We start from the raw sequence: 22,721 nt of genomic DNA, 5'->3' as shown, positions 1-22,721 counted from the left end.
GTTGGCAAACTCTCCTCCCTACATTGACGCAGATGCACACTCTGAACATGGCCACATCATCATCCTGTGCAACAAGGGCTTCTACATTGCCTTCTAATGTGTGTTGGGATACCTGGACTTCCTGGCCATGGCCAGCTTCACTGTGCCTTTTCTGGCCAAGAACCTGCCTAACACCTTCATTGAAGCCAAGTTCCTGACCTTCAGCATGTTGCTGTTCTGCAGTGTGTGGCTCACTTTCCTGCCTGTCTACCAACTGCTAAGGGGAAAGTTATTGTGGCAGTGGAAGTCTTCTCATCTTGGTCACTGGTGCAGTGCTCCCTGGCTTTATATTTGCTCCAATGTGTTACATTATATTGTTAATGCCCAAAAGAAATTCTCTGCATGGCATCAGGCATAAATGACACAGTAGGAGAAATTAGATTTCTTATGAATTTTTCATATGGGTGCTTAGTATTTAGATCCTATCTACACGTATATTAATGCTCCAGTTATATTAGTATGTACTGTGGAATTTTTACTTTAATGAATGAGAATGTATTGCTCATTTTTCTAGTAGTGGTAATTACATTTAGTGGTGATAAGTATTTGAGTCTCCATTTTTTTGTATAATTTTCCTTCCCCCTATATAATCTACAATTCATCATATTCCCTTTCTTCTCAGTTTCTTTTCACTGCTTTTTTTTTTTACTCATTTTTCTAAATTTTCAAGTATACTAACTTCCTATCTGCACACTATCATGTTCCTTAGTCCTCAAATCCATCTCATTTATGTTTTCCTCTTCACAAAGTTTCACCTTTGAACATGATCTTAGAGACTGTTTAGTTCAATGCTTGTATATTTCTACTCACACCTTTGCCTTTTGCAATAATCTTGAGTCTCTTTTGTGGGGCCTTTCTCCCTGTGTCTGTCTCTGTCTCTCTCTTTGCAACTCTCCACTACTTCTCTCAGTTCCTTTTCCCTTTCACCCTGCTTCCCTGATATGGTGTTAGAAATGTCTTGTAAATACTGCATAAATGTTCTTCAATTTAAGATTACAATGTTGAGGACTTTTTGACTCTTCCCTTAAGATGAAAGTCTGTAATGCATCATAGCTCACTTCCCCATGGCTAGTCATAAACTTTTGATTTATGTTTGTTAATCACATTTTGTTTACTTGGTACATAGAAATTAGTGCACTAAGTATATAAAAGATTATTTCTTAACAAATCATTTAAGTAGGCATACAGGTGGACCCATTTCAACAATGAGATGTACAAGTCATTATGTCGAAAAATGAACTTTACAACTTTTGTGGGGGTGGGGAGGCGGAGAGGAGAGGAGATGGGAATGGATGGGAAGGGGAAATGAAGGAGGAGGCAACAATACTTGATAAGAAATGTACTCATTATCCTGCCCATGTAATTGTAACCCTTCTGTACAGTATTTTCACAATAAAAAAAGAAATCTACTCATTATATTGTCCGTGTAATTGTAACCCCTCTATACAATGTTTTCACAATTAAAAAAAAAGTTTATTTCTTTGAATGTTACCACTTCTTACAATCTGTTGAAACATGAACATTTTAATCTGTCACATGTCAAAATACTTAATATGATAAGGAAATCATTACTTATTTTTTCAAATCAGGTGACAGTGTGTTCTATATTATTTTTATAGACATATAGGCACAATTTCCCTCATTATTATCTGCTCCAGTGTTCATTACATGTGTCTTCTGAAATCAATTAAATGTATTTAGGCATGCTTGAACGCAGGGCCTAGACTCTGCCTAGGATTTTCACTCAAGGCTCTTTTTCCACTTCAACTGCACCTCAATTTCTAGCTTTTGTGTCTTTAACTGGAAATAAGAGTCTCATGGATTTTCTTGCTCAGGAAACTTCAAAACTCTTCTCACATTTACATTTCTAGTAAATAAACGACAGTGGAACTGATCATTGATTAATATTAATAAATATTTAAGTTGCAATGTCACAATGTATTGGCAAAAATATTTTGTGGATGATCTTCCTTGGAGGGCATGCTGTTTAACAAATGATGATAGTACAACTCCCTCAGTATGGTAATTAAGATATCCTCAAAATACGTACCAGGTTCTATTTACATTATTTATCTTTTTTATTTATTTTTAAATGCAATTAATAGACCTAAGTTTATAAAATTGTGTAAAACACTGAATCCTCATTTTTTGTTGGGAATTTATTGGGAGAATATTTGATTTTAGAGCTTGTGCAAAATATTGTGCATTCTTTGCTATTTTCTTCTTGGTTGGAATTTCAGTTAACTTACACAACCCTCTTTTTTCCTCAGTAAAGGATTGAAGACGATGTTTGGATGAATTGATGTGTTGAAGCTAGAGTATGGATGTCAGGCATGAAGAAAGGTATTGGCACATATAAGAAAAGTTCTTAGATAAATAGAAGGACAGAAGTAAGAAGAAAGGAAAATGTACCCATATGAAATTATTTTTCTTTCATGTAACAATAAAACCTTATTCATAAATAGTAGTTGCCCTTTTGGCCACATCTTATCCAATATCTGTTGTTATTACATTTCTTGATTATAGCCATTCTAACTGGGGTGAGATGGAATCCCAATGTTATTTTCATTTGCCCTTTTTATGGCCAGAGAAGTTGAGCTATTCTTCCTATGTCTATTGGCCATTCTTGTTTCCTCTGAAGAGAAGTCCCCTTTATGTCTTTAGCCCACTTATTAATGGGGCAGTTGTTTCTATGAGGATTTGTTTTTGCGGGATTTATTTTTTTGATTCTGACATGTGCTAAGGAACCCTATTGTTTCTTCTATTCCTTCTTTTAATAATTTCAGTGTGTCTGCTTTTACTTTGAGTTTGTTGATACATTTGGAGTTGATTCTGGTGCAGGGTGTATAAAAGGATCAATTTTGTTGGTATCATGTACTGAAGAAGCTGTCTTTCTTTTATTCTATTTTACTGGCTCCCTTATCAAAATTGGGTGATTATAGGTCTGCTGGTTCATTTCTAGGTATTCACTTCTATTCTACTGGTCCTTGGTCTGTTCCTGTGCCAGTAACAAGCTGTTCTGATTACTATGGCTTTGTAATAGAGTTTAAAGCTTGTATTGATTTTCTTTCAGCACTGTTCTTTCTGCTAGGGGTTTTTTCCTATTCAGTCTTTTTATTGCATTTGAGTTATGGATAGCTTCTTCTATTTCACTAAAGAATGAGGTTGGAATATTGATGGGCATTGCATTGAAAGCAGTATGGAGGTACCTCAAAATACTAAACGGAGCTCCCCTATGACATAGCATTCCCAATAATGGGCATTTACCCAAATGACCACAAACAAGGCCATACTAAAGGTACCAGCACAACTATATTAATCACAGTATTATTTACCATATGTAAGGTTTGGAACCAACCCAGATTCCCCTCAATTGATGAATGGATCAAGGAAATGTTATATATATATATATATATATATATATATATATGTATATAATATGTATATACATTTAAATATATATTGGAATACTATACTTCTATCAGAAAAAAGTGATTCCTCCTCATTTGTAAAGAAATGCATTAGTATATATACACACATGCACACACACACACACACACACACACACATATATACATGTATATAGGGTAATCTTATCAGATGAGCTGAAAAGCTCAAAAGCTATGTATATATGTCCATATAAAATGATCCTAAGTAAAAGTAACCCAATTTATTAATACAAGAGGTCTCATTTCCTTGCTATTGTTCCAAATATACTATGATATTTGTTTGTTTCTTTTGTATGTTCTTCCTGTTATGATATATCCCCTGATGTGACTGTATTTGATTTTGGTACCCTGCATCTTGTATTTACGTTTGTCTAATCTGGGTTGGGGAAGGGGAATAACAAAAGGCTGAAACATGACATAGGATGACCCATTTCAACATCCATACCCACAGGACAATATACTGGAAACAAACTTTACAACTTTGGGCTGGGGAATACAGTGGGGTGGGGAGCAATGTGGGAGGGGGAGGGAAGAGATAGTGGGAGAACAACAAGACTGGGGCAATAATTATCAACAAGCAATGTACTCATTGCCTTACTCATGTAACTAAGCCCTCTGTACAGCATGTTCAATAAAATAAAATTTAAAAAAGAAATGTACTCACTATCTTATTTATGAAACTGTCACCCCTTTTCACATAATCTTGACCATAAAAATTTGAAACAAACCAAAAAAATAAAAATATATAAAAATCCTCTGTCCAGCTAAAACATGGTAGTAAGAATTTACAAAATAAGTGGTATATATTGTAAAAGATCAGTAGCAATCTCATAGAAAGATTTTTCTTTCCTCCTACATTTTTTGTCAGTCGTGGGGACTAAAATCTCGATCTGCGTGCTTTCCCTGAGCTCTTCACCTCAGGCTAGTGCTCTACCACTTGAGCCACAGTGCCACTTATGCCTTTTTCTGCTTATGTGGTGCTGAGGAAATGCACCTAGGACATCATGCATGCAAGGCAAGCACTCTACCCCTGAGTCACCTTTCCAGTCCTCCTCCTACATTGTTAAAGAAGAAATGATGTATGTTTTCTGTTACCTAATGCATGATTGTGAACAAGTGTACCAAAATACACATCCAATATTGCAGCACAATGTAGAGTATGTTCACTTCCCTGAAGGATCACTATTCTCCAGAGCCACTAAATTCTCTGCACGGAATTTGGGTCTAACATATGTTGACAAATAGAAAACATAGAAGTTCTTTTGATATTGATTTATGTTTGTGATACAGAAGAATTTCCTCTACCACAAAGTGTTCTCAACCCAGTGCATCATGTTTGAAGGTAAAATGTCAGAATGCAAAAGTGGAACTCAATTTCAGCATTGACCATGGGTTAATTGACATGCAATTGTTTGTTTCAGCAATATCATGGCTTCCCCAGGCAATAGTAAATCGTTGTATTTCTGGAGGCCTTTGCACATGGAATCCTACCACCAACATTCTGTGGCTGTAATTGACATTTTGTGCGGGAATCAACTGTCTGGGTATGATGCTCTCAGAACATCTCACAGACATCTCACAGGCAAAGACTTTGTGTAGATAATTCAGCATGCACAGGACATGGCATCCTCTGAAGCAAGAAGTTGCATCATCCCAAATGGCTCTCATGGAAATAGCTTCATGCCAGACGTTGTACCAACAATTTTCCAAGCTAACTCCATCTCTGGGGCCTCACTCTCTGTGGTCTTGAATAGAATCATAGCACCTGGAGTGAAGAAGGCAAATCCATGCATGTATTCCAACTCATGTTTTTCTCCTGCATGAAGGCCACAGATGTAGAGCCTCAGGGAAGAGTTTTACACATTAATTCAGGCAACTCACAAGAGGTTTTGATTAAAATGGAGCGACAGTGTAAATCTCTATCAATAAAAAGGCACACATGCATATATTCAAATATAAATGAGTATATATGCCTAACATATGGGCTTCACTTTTTGGAATAATGGGAGAGGCTTCAAGGATGTTCTATTTGATTTTCACCCTCATTCTTCTCCAGCTTCCCGTCCTGGTCAGGTCTTTGGCTGGCACTAGCTGCTTCTCTACTATGAAGCACCGAGCACACATGGATGGAGATGTGATAATTGCGGGATTTTTCCCTCTCAAAACTTTGGGAAAAGATCATAGTAAGAGTGAAGATTCCAGGCAAGAGGAACACACACCGTACGTAATGCATTATTTTATTCCCATTTTCTCTTTTGTTCTGAGGATGGGCAATGGATGAGGGAACTGTGGGTGGACACATCATTGATCTCTGTCCCTTTCGACTGACCTCCAACTCTATTGCACCTGGAGCAGCTCAGTTTCATTATTTTGTTTTACATCAACTGTTGAGTGATTTTCTTCCCATAGTAGGAAACAAGTCTTTTTCCTTCTATGTAGCTTCTCCTTTACAAGTCAGTAAATTCTTCATTTTACTCCAGCATGCCTGTATTTCCTCCTTTTCAGCTATCATTGCAGAAAATGAAGTGATGTTTTTACAATAAATCTGAGTCACTGTCATGAGTTCTGTACTAAAAGGCTTAAACCACATTTTCTTCCTTCCTAGGCCATTAGTGAGAAATTGTCTTTAATAACACCTGTATTTTGAGTACATTGATAAAATTTCTTATGGTTGGCTGATGACTCATGCTGATAATTCTAACTACTCATAGTCATGATATATGAGGATTGAAGCCAGGCCAGGCTATAAAATCTGTGAGACTTTTATCTGCAATCATCCACACAAAAGCTGAAAGTGAAGCTGTGGATGAGTTACAGAGTGTTAGTCTGGAGCAAAAAAGCTCAAAGATACTGTTCAGGAGCTTGTTTCATGCTGAGGGACTCTCTCTCTCTCTCTCTCTCTGGCTCTCTCTGTCTCTCTCTGCCTCTCTGTCTCTCTGCCTCTCTCTGTCTCTGTCTCTCTCTCTCTCTCACACACACACACACACATACACACACACACAATTTCTTATCATAGGCAAGTAGTTACTGTTTCAAACTAAACCTTAGTTCTGTTTTATGTCAGATATATTGCAGAACACAGGCTTTTACAGACAGTATAGCATTTTAAAAATTACTTATAAGAGAACTTAATCTCCCCAGGATGAATTCTACTTTCTTTGTGCTCATGCAAGTTCTTGCCTTTTTGTCCTTAACACATAGTCTAATTAATTAGTGGCTATACTAAAAAAGATAAGAAATGAAAATGACCGTGCAGAGTGAAGAAATTCTAGCAAACTATCTGAAAATGCCACTGTGTCTATCATTTGCACTTGTTTTTCAAGTGTTGGTTTGACAAGTATACACTGGGTAGCTGCCCACAATTGAAAGCAGTGATCCCAGGATAGCAATTACTCTCTTCCATGCTATATAAGATATATGTCTTTATCTTACATGTTACTGGTATGCTTTTCTTTCTTTCTTTTGTGCTGATCCTGGGAAGTCAGGTCTTGGGCGCTGTCTGTCACTAAACATTTCTACTTAAGGCTAGTGTTCTAGCACTTGAGCCACAGCCCAACTCCTGGCATTTTTGGTAGTTAAATGGAGATAAGAGTCTCATAAACATCCCTGTCTAACCTGGCTTCAAACCACAATCCTCAGATCTCAGCCTATTCAGAAATTAAGACTACAGGAATGAATCACTAGTACCTGACTTACCTTATTCTTTGTGTTCCCACTGGGGAACACATGATTTTCATTCTCTTAATTTCCCAAAATATGTTTGAGTATTTGTCTTAAGGTGCTAATATAGACACATTGGGTAGTATAGTTAAAGCAAATGGGCATTTCTTAGCTACACACAGATACAAAACAAAGTCTGGTCTGGTTTAGTAATATTGTATCTATGCTATTGACTACAAATAACAAATTTATCCATTAAATTTTTCTTGCAGATAAGTGGAGTTACTTTTAACCACATCCTTGCCAGCATTTCTTATAGTTTTATTGATAATGGTTAATCTAACTAGGGTGAAGTGAAATGAAAGTGGTGTCTCGATTTTCATTTCCTTTGTGACCAGGGATGATGCACAATTTTCATGTGTCTACAGCCATTCTTATTTCTTCTTCTGAGAAATCTCTCTTTAAGTCATTTGCTCATTAATTTCTCAGATTGTTGTTTCTTTAAGGGCTTGAGGGGTATTTTGGATATGACGATCTTCCTTGATGGATAGCTGGTAGAACAAAAATCTCCCATTCTGTGCTCTTTCTATTAAGCTTGTTACCTATGCCCTTTGCAGGACAGAAACTTTTATGTGCCATGTACACTCATTTATCAATTCTGTTGTTCATTTGTTCTGATCCTGGTAGTTTCTGTAGAAAATCTGAGTTGTTCTTATGAGCCCAACACTTCCTCTACTCTTTCCTATAAGTTTCATGATTTCTGGCTTTACATTGAAATTGTTGATCCATTTTGAATTGATGTGTGTACTAGATGATGTATGGACATGTAATTTCAGTTTTCTATACATCGATGTACAGTTTTTTCAGCATCAGTTTTTCAGCCTAAAATTTTGGCTCTTTTACTGAATATCAGGGAGCTATAAGTCTTTGTGTTCCTTTCTGGGACTTCTATTCTCTTCTATTGATTCTCTGGTCTACCATTTCTTCAATACCAACCTGTCATCATTACTATGGCTCTGTAATAGAGTTTGAAGTTTGTTAAAGCAATTCGTCCACCACTGTACTGACGACTAAGTATGGCTTTGGTGTTCATTGTCCTTTTATTATCCATGGATTTTTGGATTGTTTTCTCTCTCTATTTGAAGAACTTTGTTGGGATTTTTATTGATATTGCATTGAATTTGTAAATTGCTTTAGGTAGTATTGTGATTTTCCACAAGGCTAATTTTTCTAATCCAGGACCATAAACTATCTTTCCAGCTGCTTAAGATTTCTTCAATTTCCTTCTTCAAATATTTAAAGTTTTCACTACAGATATCCTTCACCTATTGCTTAATTTCCAGGTAATTTATAATTTTGAGGCAATTGCAGATGAGGTCCCTTTTCAAATTTCAGCCTTGATCAACAGTATAAACAAAGGCAATTCATTTTGGGGGTTGATTTCATACCTAGGTATGTTGCCAATGTTCCAGGTCAATTCTAATAGCTTGGGGGAGAATTTTTTGGAGTCCCTTCAATACAGTATAATGTCATCTGTCCAAAGGGTCAGTTTTACTTCTTGCTTCCGCATTTGGTTCCCCTAAGTGCTTTTATCTTGCTTACCACTCTTGCTGGGAATTCCAATACTCTGTTGAAGAGGAACAGAGAGAATGGATATCCTTATCATGTTACTGATTTTAGGGAAAATTGCTTTAATTGCTGAACATTGAGCATAATGCTGGCTGTAGGTTTGTCATATACAGCTTTTTTATACTGAGGAATGTTCCAAGTATTCCTACCTCCTTCCAAGTTTTTATCACAAAGGAAATTTGGAACTTATCAAAGGCTTTTTCATCATCTATCAATATGATCATTTGTTTCTTTCCCTTGCTTCTGTTAATGTGTTGTAATATGTTAACTGACTGACATATGTTAAACCAGATTAGTATTCCTGGGACAAATCGAGTTTCATCATAGTGTTTAAATTTTCTCATCAATAATTGACTTCTATTTGCCAGTATTTTTTGAGAACTTCAATGTTCATATGGGAGATGGATCTGAAATTCCTTTTCTCAACCTGCACTTCTCTGGTTTCCATAGAATGAATAGTGTTTCTTACTTTCTATTTTATTGAAGAGTTTGAGAATAATTAATAATTCTCCTTTATAAGTTTTTTTTAGAATTCAGTTGTAAAGCCATCATGTCCTGAGTTTTGCCTGGAAGGGAGGTTTGTTATTGCCAATTCGATCTCATTGTTTGTGATGGGTCGGTTTATTCATTTCATTTATTTGGTTTTATTTTTATTCTCACTGTAAAGATAGCATATAGAAGGTTAGTTACATGAGTTAAGCAATCTGTAAGGAGGACAATTCTTTTATACCATGTCTCTCCTACTCTTTTCCTCCTGTCTTCACCCACACGATGGCCAGTTCATTTTCCACATAGTGTCTAGAGAGTATCACTGTTGTACTTGTTCATCCTTGTTCCACTGTTTATGTACCTTCTCTTATCCTCCCAAAACAAACAAAATAAAAGGTAAAGAGATTAACAAACTATAACAATGACAAATAAAAATGTCTTTCGTTTCTTTTTCTTAGAGTTCACTTAATAATATATTATTTTACATGGTCATCTGTCCACATCTATTTAGTCCTCGTGTACCACTCCAGTGCATATAGTCCCTTGGCCTCTGTATGTTAATGTCTACGGTGCTATAATATTTATCATCTCCCAGTATGTGTGTATACATACACACACATATATATATACACGTATATGTTGAATTTAGTGTGTTTAACTGTAGGTTTATATACATATCCTAATTATAGAAAATGAGATGAAACATGGAGTCTGTATGTCTCTCGTTGTGGCTTATGTGGCTTAATATAATTTTTTGACGTCTTTCCCTTTCCTGATGAATGGTATGATATTTTTGTTTTTTGTTGGATGAGTAGTATTCCATTGTGTATATATACCACATTTTCTTGTTCTATTTTTTCGCTGAGGGTCATCTACATAGTTTCCATATCCTGGCTGTGGTAATCAATGCTGCAATAAACATGGTTGTGATTTTGGCTATAGTTTGACCTGGTTTGTGATCCATTGGCTCAATGTCCAAGAGTGGAATTATTGGGTCATAGGGAAGCTCTATTTGCAATCTTTGAAGGACCTTCTATAGTGCTTTCCAGAGTGGTTAAATAAGTTTACATTCCCACCAACAGTTTCATTGGATGCCATTTTGGACACATTTGTCAACATTTGTTGTTATTTGTCCTGGTAAATGGTATTCTATTTGGAGTGAGGTAGAATCTCAGTATTATTTTGATTTGCCCTTCACTTATGGCCAGAGATGTTGAACACTTGTTCATGTGTCTGTTAGCCATTCTTTTTTCTTCCTTTGAGAGGTCTCTCTTTAAATCTTTAGCCCAATTATTGATTAGGTAGTTGAGGTTTGGAGGTTTCTTTGGCGGGGGATAATTTTTTAGCTCTATGTAAAATTTAGATACGAGGCTTTTATCTGATATGTAGCAAACGAAGATTTTATCACAATCTGTGGGCTATTTATCTTGTTAGCTATGAACCTTGTTAATCAGAAACTCCTCCCTTGATACAGTCCCACTTATGCAGTCTTCCTTTTACTTGTTGTGCTTGGAGATCTTTGTTTAGGAAGTTTTGCCCCATTTCTGGAGGGCTTAGGATTTCCCCTACCCTTTCTGTAATATTTGCGACCTAACCACATTTAAGTTGAGGTCTTTCATGCCCTTAAGTGTTGATTCTGGTGCAAGGTGATATATATGTAGCTAGATTAAGTTTTCTGCATATAGATACTCAATTTGTCTAGCACCATTTCTGTAAGAGGGTATGTTTCTTCCAAGCTATGTTTTTGGATCCCTTATCAAATATTAGGTGGCTATATGTTTGTGGGATAGTTTCTGTGTTTTGTATTCCATTGTTTTTGTCCTCAGGCCTATTCTTGTGACAGTACTAAACTATTTCCTTACTATGGTTTTGAACTAAAGCTTGAAGACTGATACTGATATTCTTCCAGGTTCTTCCTACTATGGATTGATTTTGTTGTACTAGGTCTTTCCGTATTCCATATGAATGTTTGGATTGATATCTCTATTTCTTTGAAAAATATTTCTGGAATTTTAATGGGGATTCCATTTAATTTGTAGATTCCTCTGTGCACAATTGTGATTTTCAAAATATTAATCTTCCAAATCAGGAGCACAGGATATTTTCCCATTTTGTTAAGTATGCTTCAATTTCTAACTCAGAATCTTGAAGTTTTCACAATACAGATCCTTCTCATCTTTTATGAAGTAAATTCCAAATATACTATTTTTTGTGAAGCTATTACAAATGATGTTTCTTTCTGATTTCAACATTGTTGGCACACAGGAAGGCGACTGATTTTTGTAGGTTGATTTTATAACCCACCACTTTGCCAAAGTTTTAAATCAACTCAAGAACTTGGTTTAGGAATCCATAGGATGCTTTAAATAGAGGACCATATAATCAGCAAATGTGTATAGCTTTACTTTTTCTTCTGTTTGGATCCACTTTATTTGTTCCTCTTCTGTTTTTTCTCTTGGAAGAATTCCAGAACTATGCTGAAGAGAAATGGAAAGAGTGGGCATCCTTGTCTTGTTCCTGATTCTAGAGGGAATGGTTTAAAGGTTTTCCCATTACATATAATGCAGGCACTAAGTTGCCATATAGATCATTTATTATATTGAGGAACCTCCTATGGATTCTTAGCTTACCCAGGGATTTTATTAAAAAGTGGTACTGACCCTTGTCAAATTACTTCTGTGCATCTATTGAGATGGTCAAGTAGTTCTTATCCTTTCTTCTGGTGCTATGATGAATTACATTAATTGACCTGCATAAATTGAACCAGGTTTGCAATCCTGGAATGAATTCCATTTGATAAAAAGTATGATGTTTTTGGTTAGTTACTGAACTTCCTGTGCTAGAAATTTGTTGAGAAGTTTTGCATCAACGTCTATCAAATTAATGGATGTATAGTTCTCTTTTATATTATATTATCTGGTTTTTTGATGAGTATTATGTTTGCTTCATAGAATGAGCTTGGTAGTGATCTTTCCATTTCTATTTCATTGATGCATTTGTGGAGTAAGAGAGTGAGTTCCCCTTTGCAGACCTTATAGCATACTGCTCTAAATCTATCTGTTACTAAGCTTTCCTTGGATGGGAGATTCTTTATTGCTATTTCAATTGCATTATTTTTTATGGGTCAATGTAGTTAAGGTAAATCTCCTTGGCTAAGTTTTGGGCTATCAGTGTACACTAAAGATGCTTCCTATTTTTTACCATATTCTTGAATTTACTAATATGAAGGTTTGTGGAATATTACCTAATAATAATGTGAATCTTTCATATCTCTGTAGTCATATTCCCATTTTAATCTGTAATTTTATTAATTTGTGTGTCTTCTCTTCTTTTCTTAGTCAAATTTGCTAAGGGTCTGTCAATTTTGTTAACTTTTTTAAAGGACCCGCTTTTTGCTGTGTTCATCCTTTTTGTGGCTTTTTTACCCTAATTAGTTGATTTCTGATTTATTTTTATTATCTATTTCTGTCTATTTTGTTGTTTATTTATTTTATTTTTTATTTGTTTTATTCTGTCTATTTCATTGTGTCTTTCTGACAATTTAGGATTTGGCTATGTCCTGCTTTTCTCAGAGCCTGTGTTGCATCATTCAATGATATTTGGGTTTAGTATGGGACATAAAAAAGGCAGTTCTCAGAGGAAAATTTATAGCTCTGAACATCAAGAAGTTGGAGAAAATTGAAGTTTTCTTTTCTTAAATGTTTGAAGAGCTATGGATTACTCAGTATTGAATCAATCATTTTCTACGAGTTTGAGTCTTTCCTGGGTTGGGTTTTCCTGTTGAACTCTACTTTTATTGTATTGGCAGGATTATTTTCCTGCTCTTTAATGGTTCTTTAATGGTCTGAAAATTTTACTTTAATAGTTCTTGTAGGACATGTCTTCAGGAGTTACATTCTTTAACTGTGCTTGTCTGGGAACATCTTAATCCTTCCTTCATTACCAAAGGAGATCTATTTTCCATAAAATGTTCCTGGTGGATAAATTCAGTATTTTTATCATCAAAACTGTAAATACTGTCAATACTGTAAAACATGTAATACTATTGTATTCTACTGACTCTTACAGATTGTACTGAGGAGTCAGCAGTTTGGGAATCAGGGGCAGAGCTATGTGTTGTCTCCAAATTCTGTTCTATTCTAGACTATCTACCCTGTATTTATATATCATTTGTGAGAACTTGATCATAAGGCAGCTTGATGTAGATTTTAGATCAGAGATTTGATGATACTTTCATATTTATGTAACTTACATTTTATCCTTGTCTATGCTAGGAATTTGAAATTCTGGCACTGCTTATTTGAACAGGCATTTAAATTTTTGGGCGTTCCCAACCATTTGCTGATTGTGAAAAACAGTATTATTTGCTTTTTGGAAAATGCTTTGTCAACTTTTCTGAACCATTTTCACACATCTCAATTCTTACTTATAGTTTTTTCCTCCATATGTGTATGTACAATCAACATTCCTTAAACCTTACTATTTTCTTCTGTTTAGAACATTATGCTCACACGAAAGACTTTCATTACGATAGTTTCACATATATTTATACAACATGTTGAACAAGTTAATACTTTCATTTGTGTTTCCATTATGCAATCCATTGTTTCCTTTTAAAACAATGCCAGTTGATTTCATTATATTAATTTCTATAGAATATACACACACACAACACAGCCTTACACACACAGACAGGACACAGAGAAAGAAACTACAATATTTTGTTTTTCTTTCTTTCGTTCTACAGGTTTGTTTGTTTTTAAGTATCTCAGTATAAATATATTGGCAAGAGAGTAGCCATCACTGCATTTTACCATGGTGGGCTTGGAAGTGAGATTTCAATATAAAGCTTCCTTACAATTCTCTCCTCATCCACTGTATTTGAAGTTCCCCTCACCATAATGATTTCATTGGAGTTGGATGCATCCCTTTTGTTTTGGTACATAAATAAAAATGAACTTCCCTCACCTGTTTTTGAGCTCTTGTTTGGGTTGATATTGTAGGAAGAGCTGTTCAATATGTTGGGTCTGTGAGAAGACATTGCTATACAATCTTTCATAACTTTGTTTATAAAAGTTGCCCTTAAATTGAACATTGGATCGTTAGACTGGCCTGCCACATCAACACAAAACATAAACTTATTTTTCACAAAGATGTACTGAGTTGTTCTAAGGTAAAGGCAAGAGAATATTTGCTATCTCAATAAAACCTAATATGAAGACAACTACCATGAGGTAGTAGTGGGAGAAAGTTCTGTTTCTCTCATTCTATCTCTCTCTCTCTCGTCTTAAATAAGTTTCTGAATCGCATTCATGACAAATTCCCCTCATGTCCTTACCTAGTTCAATATATAAGGATAAGAATCTACATTTACATTCCTTCCTAATTAAGGGTAATATTATAATTTGTTCAGTAGCAAAGAAGCAAGCATTCAACGCAGAAAAATCACAAGTTTTGAAATATTCCTCCTCAATTTCTATGCTCATGTAGGATCTTCAAGAACTATCAGTTTGTTTTGGCTTTGGTTTTTGCTGTTGAGGAAATCAACAAAAATCCTGTTCTTTTACATAACATGACTCTGGGACTTGATATCTATGATGTTGAATTCAGAGCTTGGACAATGTTTAAGAATCCCTTCATTTGGCTCTTTGGAAAATACAAGATTCCAAACTACTCTTGTATGAGAGACAGGAGGTCTACAGCAGTACTAACAGGACCATCAGGAATAACATCTAACCAGATTGGGACATTGTTGGGACTCTACAGATTTCCACAGGTGAGGGTGGGAAGTTTATAAAAATGTCTAACGTGGTACGATGTCAGGTGTTAAAAGAGGATGAAAGGAAGACACTCAATTTTTAAAACTATTACATTTTGTGATATGAAAGAATAACTACTCAAAGATAGTGGGATACATATAGTCCACTGTTTGGAAAAGAAGATTGGAAAGAGTTCAAGCAGACAAATGCTTATTTATTCCTTCAAGCTATATGAATAATGTTCTTTAATAAGTTAGGAAATGGAAAATGACTTTGCAGTTCGCAGATATGTTGAGCAGGGTATTCATGGTTCACACCTATATTCCAGGCTACTCAGAAAACTTGTATCTTCAAATAACCAACAAGGAGCACAATGTGATGTGTAACTCAAATGGTAGAGCACCAGTCTAGAGGGAAAAAACCCAAGGAAGTGGAAGAGGCCATGTGTTTGTATCCCTGTATTGGCATGCGCATAAATATACACACACATACACACATTGGAATATATAGGTTGAAAGAAGAAAGTCAGCATCAGAACAAGAAATGGTAAATGTGTTCTCTTGTAGATGAAAGTCATATCTAAAATATGATTATGTAATTTGAAAGAAATATGGAACATGCACATAGCCATTTACATATACACATGGTATATATAGGAATGGAACACCATGGTTTAACTTTTCTGATCTACTAACAGTATAAAAAGAACACCAGAGAGATGAATTACACCTTGTCTGACTGGAATAGATGTTAAGGGAAAAAGACAGATGAATAAAAAATGGACAGGAGGGAAAAACAACTTAATATTCAATGTACCTATTTGGAAATGGAATTTGGAAAGTCAGGGAGTGGTTGTGGTTGATATAGACGTAATGTGTTGATAGAGTTATTGATAAAGATCAACAGACATTTACAAATCATTAAATTGTACTTTAAAAAACAACAAAACTATCTTCTACCTACTTCAACTTGTTTTTAGCCTACTTCAAGACTGAGATTGTGTTGCATGGCAAGCTCCTCATTCATGAATTTTCTTTCCCTTTAGTTTACCTTTGGGTCTTTTGATCATACCCTGAGTGACCATAACAAGTTTCCTGCTCTCTATCAGATGGCCCCAAAAGACACATCAATGGTCATAGCCATTGTCTCTTTACTGCTGCACTTCAACTGGAACTGGGTGGGGCTGTTGACCTCACAGGATGAGAATGGTTCCTGGTTTCTGGCTGAATTAAAAGAAGAAATGGCCAAAAACAGAGTTTGTGTAGCCTATGAGCTAGTTGTCTCAACCCAAGACCTGTCACATTTATTCAGAGTGATGGCAGTTTATAACAAGATCAATAATTCTTCAGCAAGTGTCCTCATCATATATGGTGATAAAGATTCCCTAATATCTATAATAATAAGTCTTGAGCAAATTTTAATGCAAGGCAAAGTTTGTGTCATGAATCTACAGTGGGATTTCACCATGAAAACGAGATATTTCATGCTAGGCTCATTGCATGTACCTCTTATTTTTACACACCATCATGCAGATGTTTCTGGATTCACAGATTTTGTCAAGGCAGTTAATCCTTCCAAATACCCAGAAGACATTTTTCTTGCGAGGCTGTGGTTTCTGTCATTTAATTGCTCAGATGCTGAGTCTGACTGTGTAACATGGGACAACTGCCCTCATGACGCCTCTTTGGATTGGTTGCATGGGCATATTTTTGACATGACTATGTCTGGATACAGTTATAATATATACAAAACTGTGTATGCTGTAGCCCAGGCTCTCGATGAGATGCTTCTTCTTCAAACGGAATTTCACACAGTGGGAAATAGGAAAGGAACAGTGCCTTCCCCTGCACAGGTACTTATTTCTCCTTTAGATGGCACACAACATTAGTAAAAACTCTTGTTGAGAGAATTCTCACTGTTTGAATTTCTAAATTTCTGCATATATCCATGTATTTATATATGTATATATACGCATGTTTATATAAAGTTTTTTAACCATCAGGCATATTTTGACTTCTTTGTTAATATATGATTTTATTGAAAAAATACTGTCCAGAGTGCTTACATTTCCTATTGAGCATTATCTTCTTTGTTTCTGCCCTACCATCCCTTCCCTCACCACCTTCTCTTCTCTCAATTCCTCCACCCCCATGTTAAATTCATTTTCAGCATAGTGTCTTGTACATCTCATTGTTACAATGAGTCAACCTATATCCTCATTTCATTATTTTATTACTTTCCTTCCTCTCCCCATATTAGAGAAATGTATATATAAGATTCAGGTAACTGGAATCAATTAAAATGAAAACAGGGGTTATACCATGTGGGAAGAACTTAGAAAATAAACAAAAAATTCTTATAGTACATTTTTAGTACATTAAAAACAACAGCAACCAGGATAAAACCTCTTGTGTCTCTACCATGGGGACCATTTCACTTAGCATTATATTGTGTGGTCATCTGTACATATCTTTTGACATTTCTGCTGGTCTGCTAAGATTATCCTACGTGTGTACTAGTTATTGCAAATAGAAGAGTCCATGGACCTGTGTAGCTTTGTGCCTGGCTTACTTCAGTTAATAATTCTTTCAGATGGACGCATAGAATTGAATTCATATATATATATATACATATATATATTTTTTATTATATAAATATATATGAGCTAGTTGTCTCAACCCAAGACCTGTCACATTTATTCAGAGTGATGGCAGTTTATAACAAGATCAATAATTCTTCAGCAAGTGTCCTCATCATATATGGTGATAAAGATTCCCTAATATCTATAATAATAAGTCTTGAGCAAATTTTAATGCAAGGCAAAGTTTGTGTCATGAATCTACAGTGGGATTTCACCATGAAAACGAGATATTTCATGCTAGGCTCATTGCATGTATCTCTTATTTTTACACACCATCATGTAGATGTGTATATATATAAATGAATATATATAAATAAATATAAAATATTTATATTATATATATATATAACATTCTTGAGGGCTGTTTGGGTTTGTTCCATATCTTAGCTATGGTGAATTATGCTGCAATAGTTGTGCTCATAATTTTAGCTTGGTCTTGTTTATGATTGTTTGCATAAATTCCTAAAAGTGGGATTACTTGGTCATAGGGGAGCTCTATGTGGAATCATTTAAGGAAACTCCATAGTGCTTCCAAAGTGGTTGAACAAGTTCACACTCCCACCAACAATGCACTAGGACTCCCTTTTATCCACATTCCTTCCATCATCTGGTGTTATTAGATTTCTTGATTATAGCTATTATAACTAATGTGAGGTGGAATCTTAATGCTGTTTTGATTTGCATTTTTTTTTTTTTTTTTTTTTTTTTTTTATGGACAGAGAGTTTAATGATTTCTTCATTTGTCTATTGACCATTTGTTGTTGGGGTTTTAATATTTTGTGTTCTAAGTACTCTTTAGATATGAGTTTCTTCTGGGCTTCCTATGGATCTTGTTAGCTATGTCCCTTGTCATGCAGAAACTCTGCAATTTAAGGTAATCCCATTTGTGCAATCATTGTTTGATTTCTTGTGTTTCTGTGTTCTCATTAAGAATATTTCGACATGTGCCAAGGAAGCCTAGAGTTTCTCCTATTCCCTCCTGTACAGTTTTCAGGGTGTCTGCTTTGAGGTCTTTGATCCATTTGGAGATGACTCAGTGCAGAGTGATATATAAAGTTCTAGCTTTAGTTTTCTACAGATGTTTAACCAATTTTGTTAGCACCATTTACTGACGGCCGTCTTTCTTTCATTCTAGTTTTTTAGCTCCCCCATTGAAAATGAGTTGGCTATAGGCCTGTGGGTTCATTTCTATGTGTTCAGTTCTATGCCATTGGTCATCAGGTCTGTTCTTGTACCAGTACCAAGCTGTTTTGATTACTATGGCTTTGTAGTAGAGTTTGAAATTTGATATTGTTATTTCTCCATCACTGTTCTTTCTGTTAAGGATTGTTTTGCTATTTGAGGTCTTTATTCTTCCATGTGAAGTTTGGAATGGCTTCTCCTATTTCATTGAAGAATATGGTTGGTATATTAATAGCTACCACATTGATTCAGGAGCTTTCTTACGTCACGTTTTCTGTCTTAACTCTGGGATGTAATTTACCATATAGTGTTTCTATTTTAGCTGCACTTTTTCCTGAGAAATATCCAATATTACAATCCGGCTGGAGATCAAGTGATTTGGGATGAGAAAAGCAAATTGGAGCCAGAGTATGACGTTCTGAATATTTGGAACTTTCCAGAAGGCCTTGAACTTGCAGTGAAAGTAGGAAAGTTTTCTCCATATGCTCTACATGGCAATCAACTGTCTTTATCTGAAGATTTGTTAGAGTGGGCCATAGGAACTACAGAGGTGGGTTGGATCTAATCCTAATAATTTTTAAGCACACACAAATCAGCAGAAGTCTCTCTTTTAGTGTATACCTGGCTGAGTTTTAGCAACTTACCCCCATATCTAGCTACTCAGATAGTGGAGATCTGAATATCATGGTTAAATATCAGCCCAAACAGGAAAATCAGTGAGACTGTTAAGTGCATTTAACCACTAACAATCTGGAAGTTAGCTATGTTTCCAGTACCAGAGTGGTAACTTTAAGCAAAAAATCTCCAATCTGGTACCAAGATCTTGATTTATAACACAGTGATCAAGTACCTGCTGAGTTGCTTTGCAGGATTGAAAGTTTTCTTTTGTGTCCTTCTGTGGAGATTGGTTTAATGGTTAATTGGCATGCTAATTGACCATCATTGGTAAAAGGAATCTTCAAAGGCACCTCTGAGAATATTACCCTGCCATGGACACTAGAAAATGAAGAAGATATCATGGGCCTGAGGTTCACATAACACTACATAAAGGAGGTCTTCCTTCTTCTATTCTCCATATCACAGATGAATAGGAGGTAAGGTATAACATGAATTCAAAAAAATCCCATAGGGCTGTACATTAGGAATTACATTCTCAGCACTACTTTCCTCCTTTTAAAGATCCCATACTTCACAATGATTCCACAGTCTAGAAATCAAGGTTGAAGCACATAAGCATTTGTGAATTATGGAATATGGACTTTATAACAGAATTCAATTAGTTGACTGCTTTCATATTCATAGAAACATTTTGTTTAGTAATTAATTAGTTAAAACAATGAACTCTGTGAAGTGTTATATAGAAATCTGAACAGTTACTCACATGTCTATGATTTTCCTCAGACTCCTCACTCTATCTGCAGTGAGAGTTGTGGTCCTGGATTCAGAACATCTCGTCACGAGGAAAAGGCATCTTGTTGCTTTGACTGTACTCCTTGCCCAGAGAATGAGATTGCTAATGTCACAGGTAATTCTATGACTTATTAAGAAATTGTTCCCCCTACCCTAGTTATCCTCAACCCAAACAAATCAATGCAAATGTTGTATATTTCGACTACACAGAAAATTTTGGTTCAAATATTATAACACTCCAATGCATACCTTTTCAATACTTGTGAGAGTCTTGAAGGAAAAAAACCTTGAATAAAAACAACTAAATAAAAATAGATGGAAATACTAAGTAGTTGTGATTTCAAAAGAAACAAAAATACTATTATGAGAGTAAATGGTGTTATATTAAGAATACCACAGAAATGAACAATTTCTTAAATTCTTTGAAGAAAAAGAAGCTCACAACAAGAACTAATGGTAGTTTACACTTCTCACCAGATATGGAGCATTGTGTGAAGTGTCCAGATCATCAGTATGCCAACACACAGAGAAACCAGTGCGTCCTGAAAGCTGCAAGTTTCCTGGCTTTTGGAGATCCCTTGGGCATGGCTCTGGCATGCATGGCTCTTTGCTTCTCTATGCTAACTATTGTTGTTCTTGGAGTGTTTGTGAAACACAAAGACAGTGCCATTGTCAAGGCCAATAACCAGACTCTCAGCTACATCTTGCTCATCTCCCTCATTTTCTGTTTCCTCTGTTCCTTGCTCTTTCTTGGCCATCCCAACACAGTCACCTGCATCCTACAGCAGATCACATTTGCGGTTGTGTTCACTGTGGCTGTTTCCACAGTGTTGGCTAAAACGGTGACTGTGGTTCTGGCCTTCAAGGCCACTTCTCCAGGGAGAAGGATGAGGTGGTTGCTGATATCTGGGGCTCCTAACTTCATCATCCCCATCTGCACTTTGATCCAGGTGACCCTCTGTGGACTCTGGCTGGGAACCTCACCTCCCTTCATTGACACAGATCCATACTCTGAACATGGCCATGTCATCATTCTGTGCAACAAGGGCTCCATCACTGCCTTCTACTGTGTCCTGGGATACTTGGGTTCCCTGGCCATTGCCAGCTTCACTGTGGCTTTTCTGGCGAAGAACCTGCCTGACACCTTCAATGAAGCCAAGTTCCTGACCTTCAGCATGCTGGTGTTCTGCAGTGTGTGGCTCACCTTCCTGCCTGTCTACCACAGTGCCAAGGGGAAAGTCATGGTGGCAGTGGAGGTCTTCTCCATCTTGGCCTCTAGTGTAGGGCTTCTAGGCTGCATATTTGTTCCAAAGTGCTACAACATCTTGCTAATTCCAATTAAAAATTCTCCATATTGTTTTAGGGATAAAAGACATATTAGGAGAAATATGCATTGTTATGATTAAACTCAGAGGTTTGATTAGTATACAGAAGATCTGATCTAAATCTATGGTAATTATCTCTTCTTGTAATAGTTTATATTATGGAATTTTCATTCATGTTTCTTCTGATATTTATTAAATTCCTTTATGCATGCTTCAACTCAAGGCCTATAGTGCCTGCTAATTTTTCACTCATGCCTTCTTTACCTCTTGAACCATAGTTCCATTGGTCTCCATTTGTTCACTTATTGGAAGTAAGTGATCCTGCCCAGGCTGACTTAGAACTTTTTCTTACGTTTGTATTTCTAATAAATAAATGGCTATGTAACTTTCTCTAGCTTCCCATAAATTAAATTTTAGTTGAAATTATAATAATATGTAGGCCAAAAATATTATGTGCATGTACTTTTGTTGTAGGCATGCTATTTAACAAATGAAAATGTAAATGATTTCCAACTTCCTCAGTATGATAATGAAAATATAATCAAAATACTCATCAGTTTCTATTGAGTTGTCTACCATCCTTACTTATTGAAGAAATTTCAGTAATAAGGTTGAGTTCATATTATTGAATGAAATACTGAATCCTCATTGTGTGAACTGAAATAAATTGTTGCTAGAACATGTAATTTCAGTGATTTTGCACAATATTTTGTACTCCTTGCTAATTTTCTTAGGATTTCAAAAACTTGCACAACACATTTTCTCTTAAATGAAAAAAAAAAAGAATATACCCATGGTTAGATTGATGTGTTGAAGCAAGATTGGATGGATAAGGTACAAGAAGAAAGTAAATTCCATATAAAGGAGGAATTCATGGATAAATAGAAGGTCAGAAGTAAGTAAGAAGGGAACAAGGGCCATGTAGCCATATGAATTTTTGTGTTACAATAAACCTTTATTCATGAGAAGCAGCCTGGATTTGGCACTTGGGTCATGGTTTACTAATCTTCCTTGTCTGTGTGATGGCGAGGGACGTGTATGTTTGGGTATGGTATTGGGAATCAAATGCCTTTTTTTTAATCTTATTTTTGTACCTTTGCAAAGGTTTGGATATATTCTACCAACTATCAAGGATTTC

General features: G+C 35.7%; 1 protein-coding gene across 1 annotated transcript; it reads left to right on the top strand.

The window, feature by feature from the left end:
- The first annotated feature begins 32 nt into the window (after window positions 1–32).
- On the top strand, window positions 33–21,664 carry LOC122119868 (vomeronasal type-2 receptor 116-like). The gene is made up of 7 exons (XM_042693935.1): window positions 33–98; window positions 5,545–5,708; window positions 14,757–15,042; window positions 16,071–16,877; window positions 19,171–19,398; window positions 20,250–20,373; window positions 20,736–21,664. Exons 1-7 carry the CDS (start codon window positions 33–35, stop codon window positions 21,662–21,664), a joined length of 2,604 nt encoding a protein of 867 aa, XP_042549869.1.
- Window positions 21,665–22,721: the final 1,057 nt, after the last annotated feature.

The sequence above is a fragment of the Dipodomys spectabilis genome, unplaced genomic scaffold (genome assembly GCF_019054845.1).
Source record: "Dipodomys spectabilis isolate Male_0828 unplaced genomic scaffold, ASM1905484v1 ptg000173l, whole genome shotgun sequence".
In the NCBI taxonomy this organism is placed as follows: Eukaryota; Metazoa; Chordata; class Mammalia; order Rodentia; family Heteromyidae; genus Dipodomys; species Dipodomys spectabilis.
This window is presented reverse-complemented; position numbering and strand designations above follow the sequence as displayed.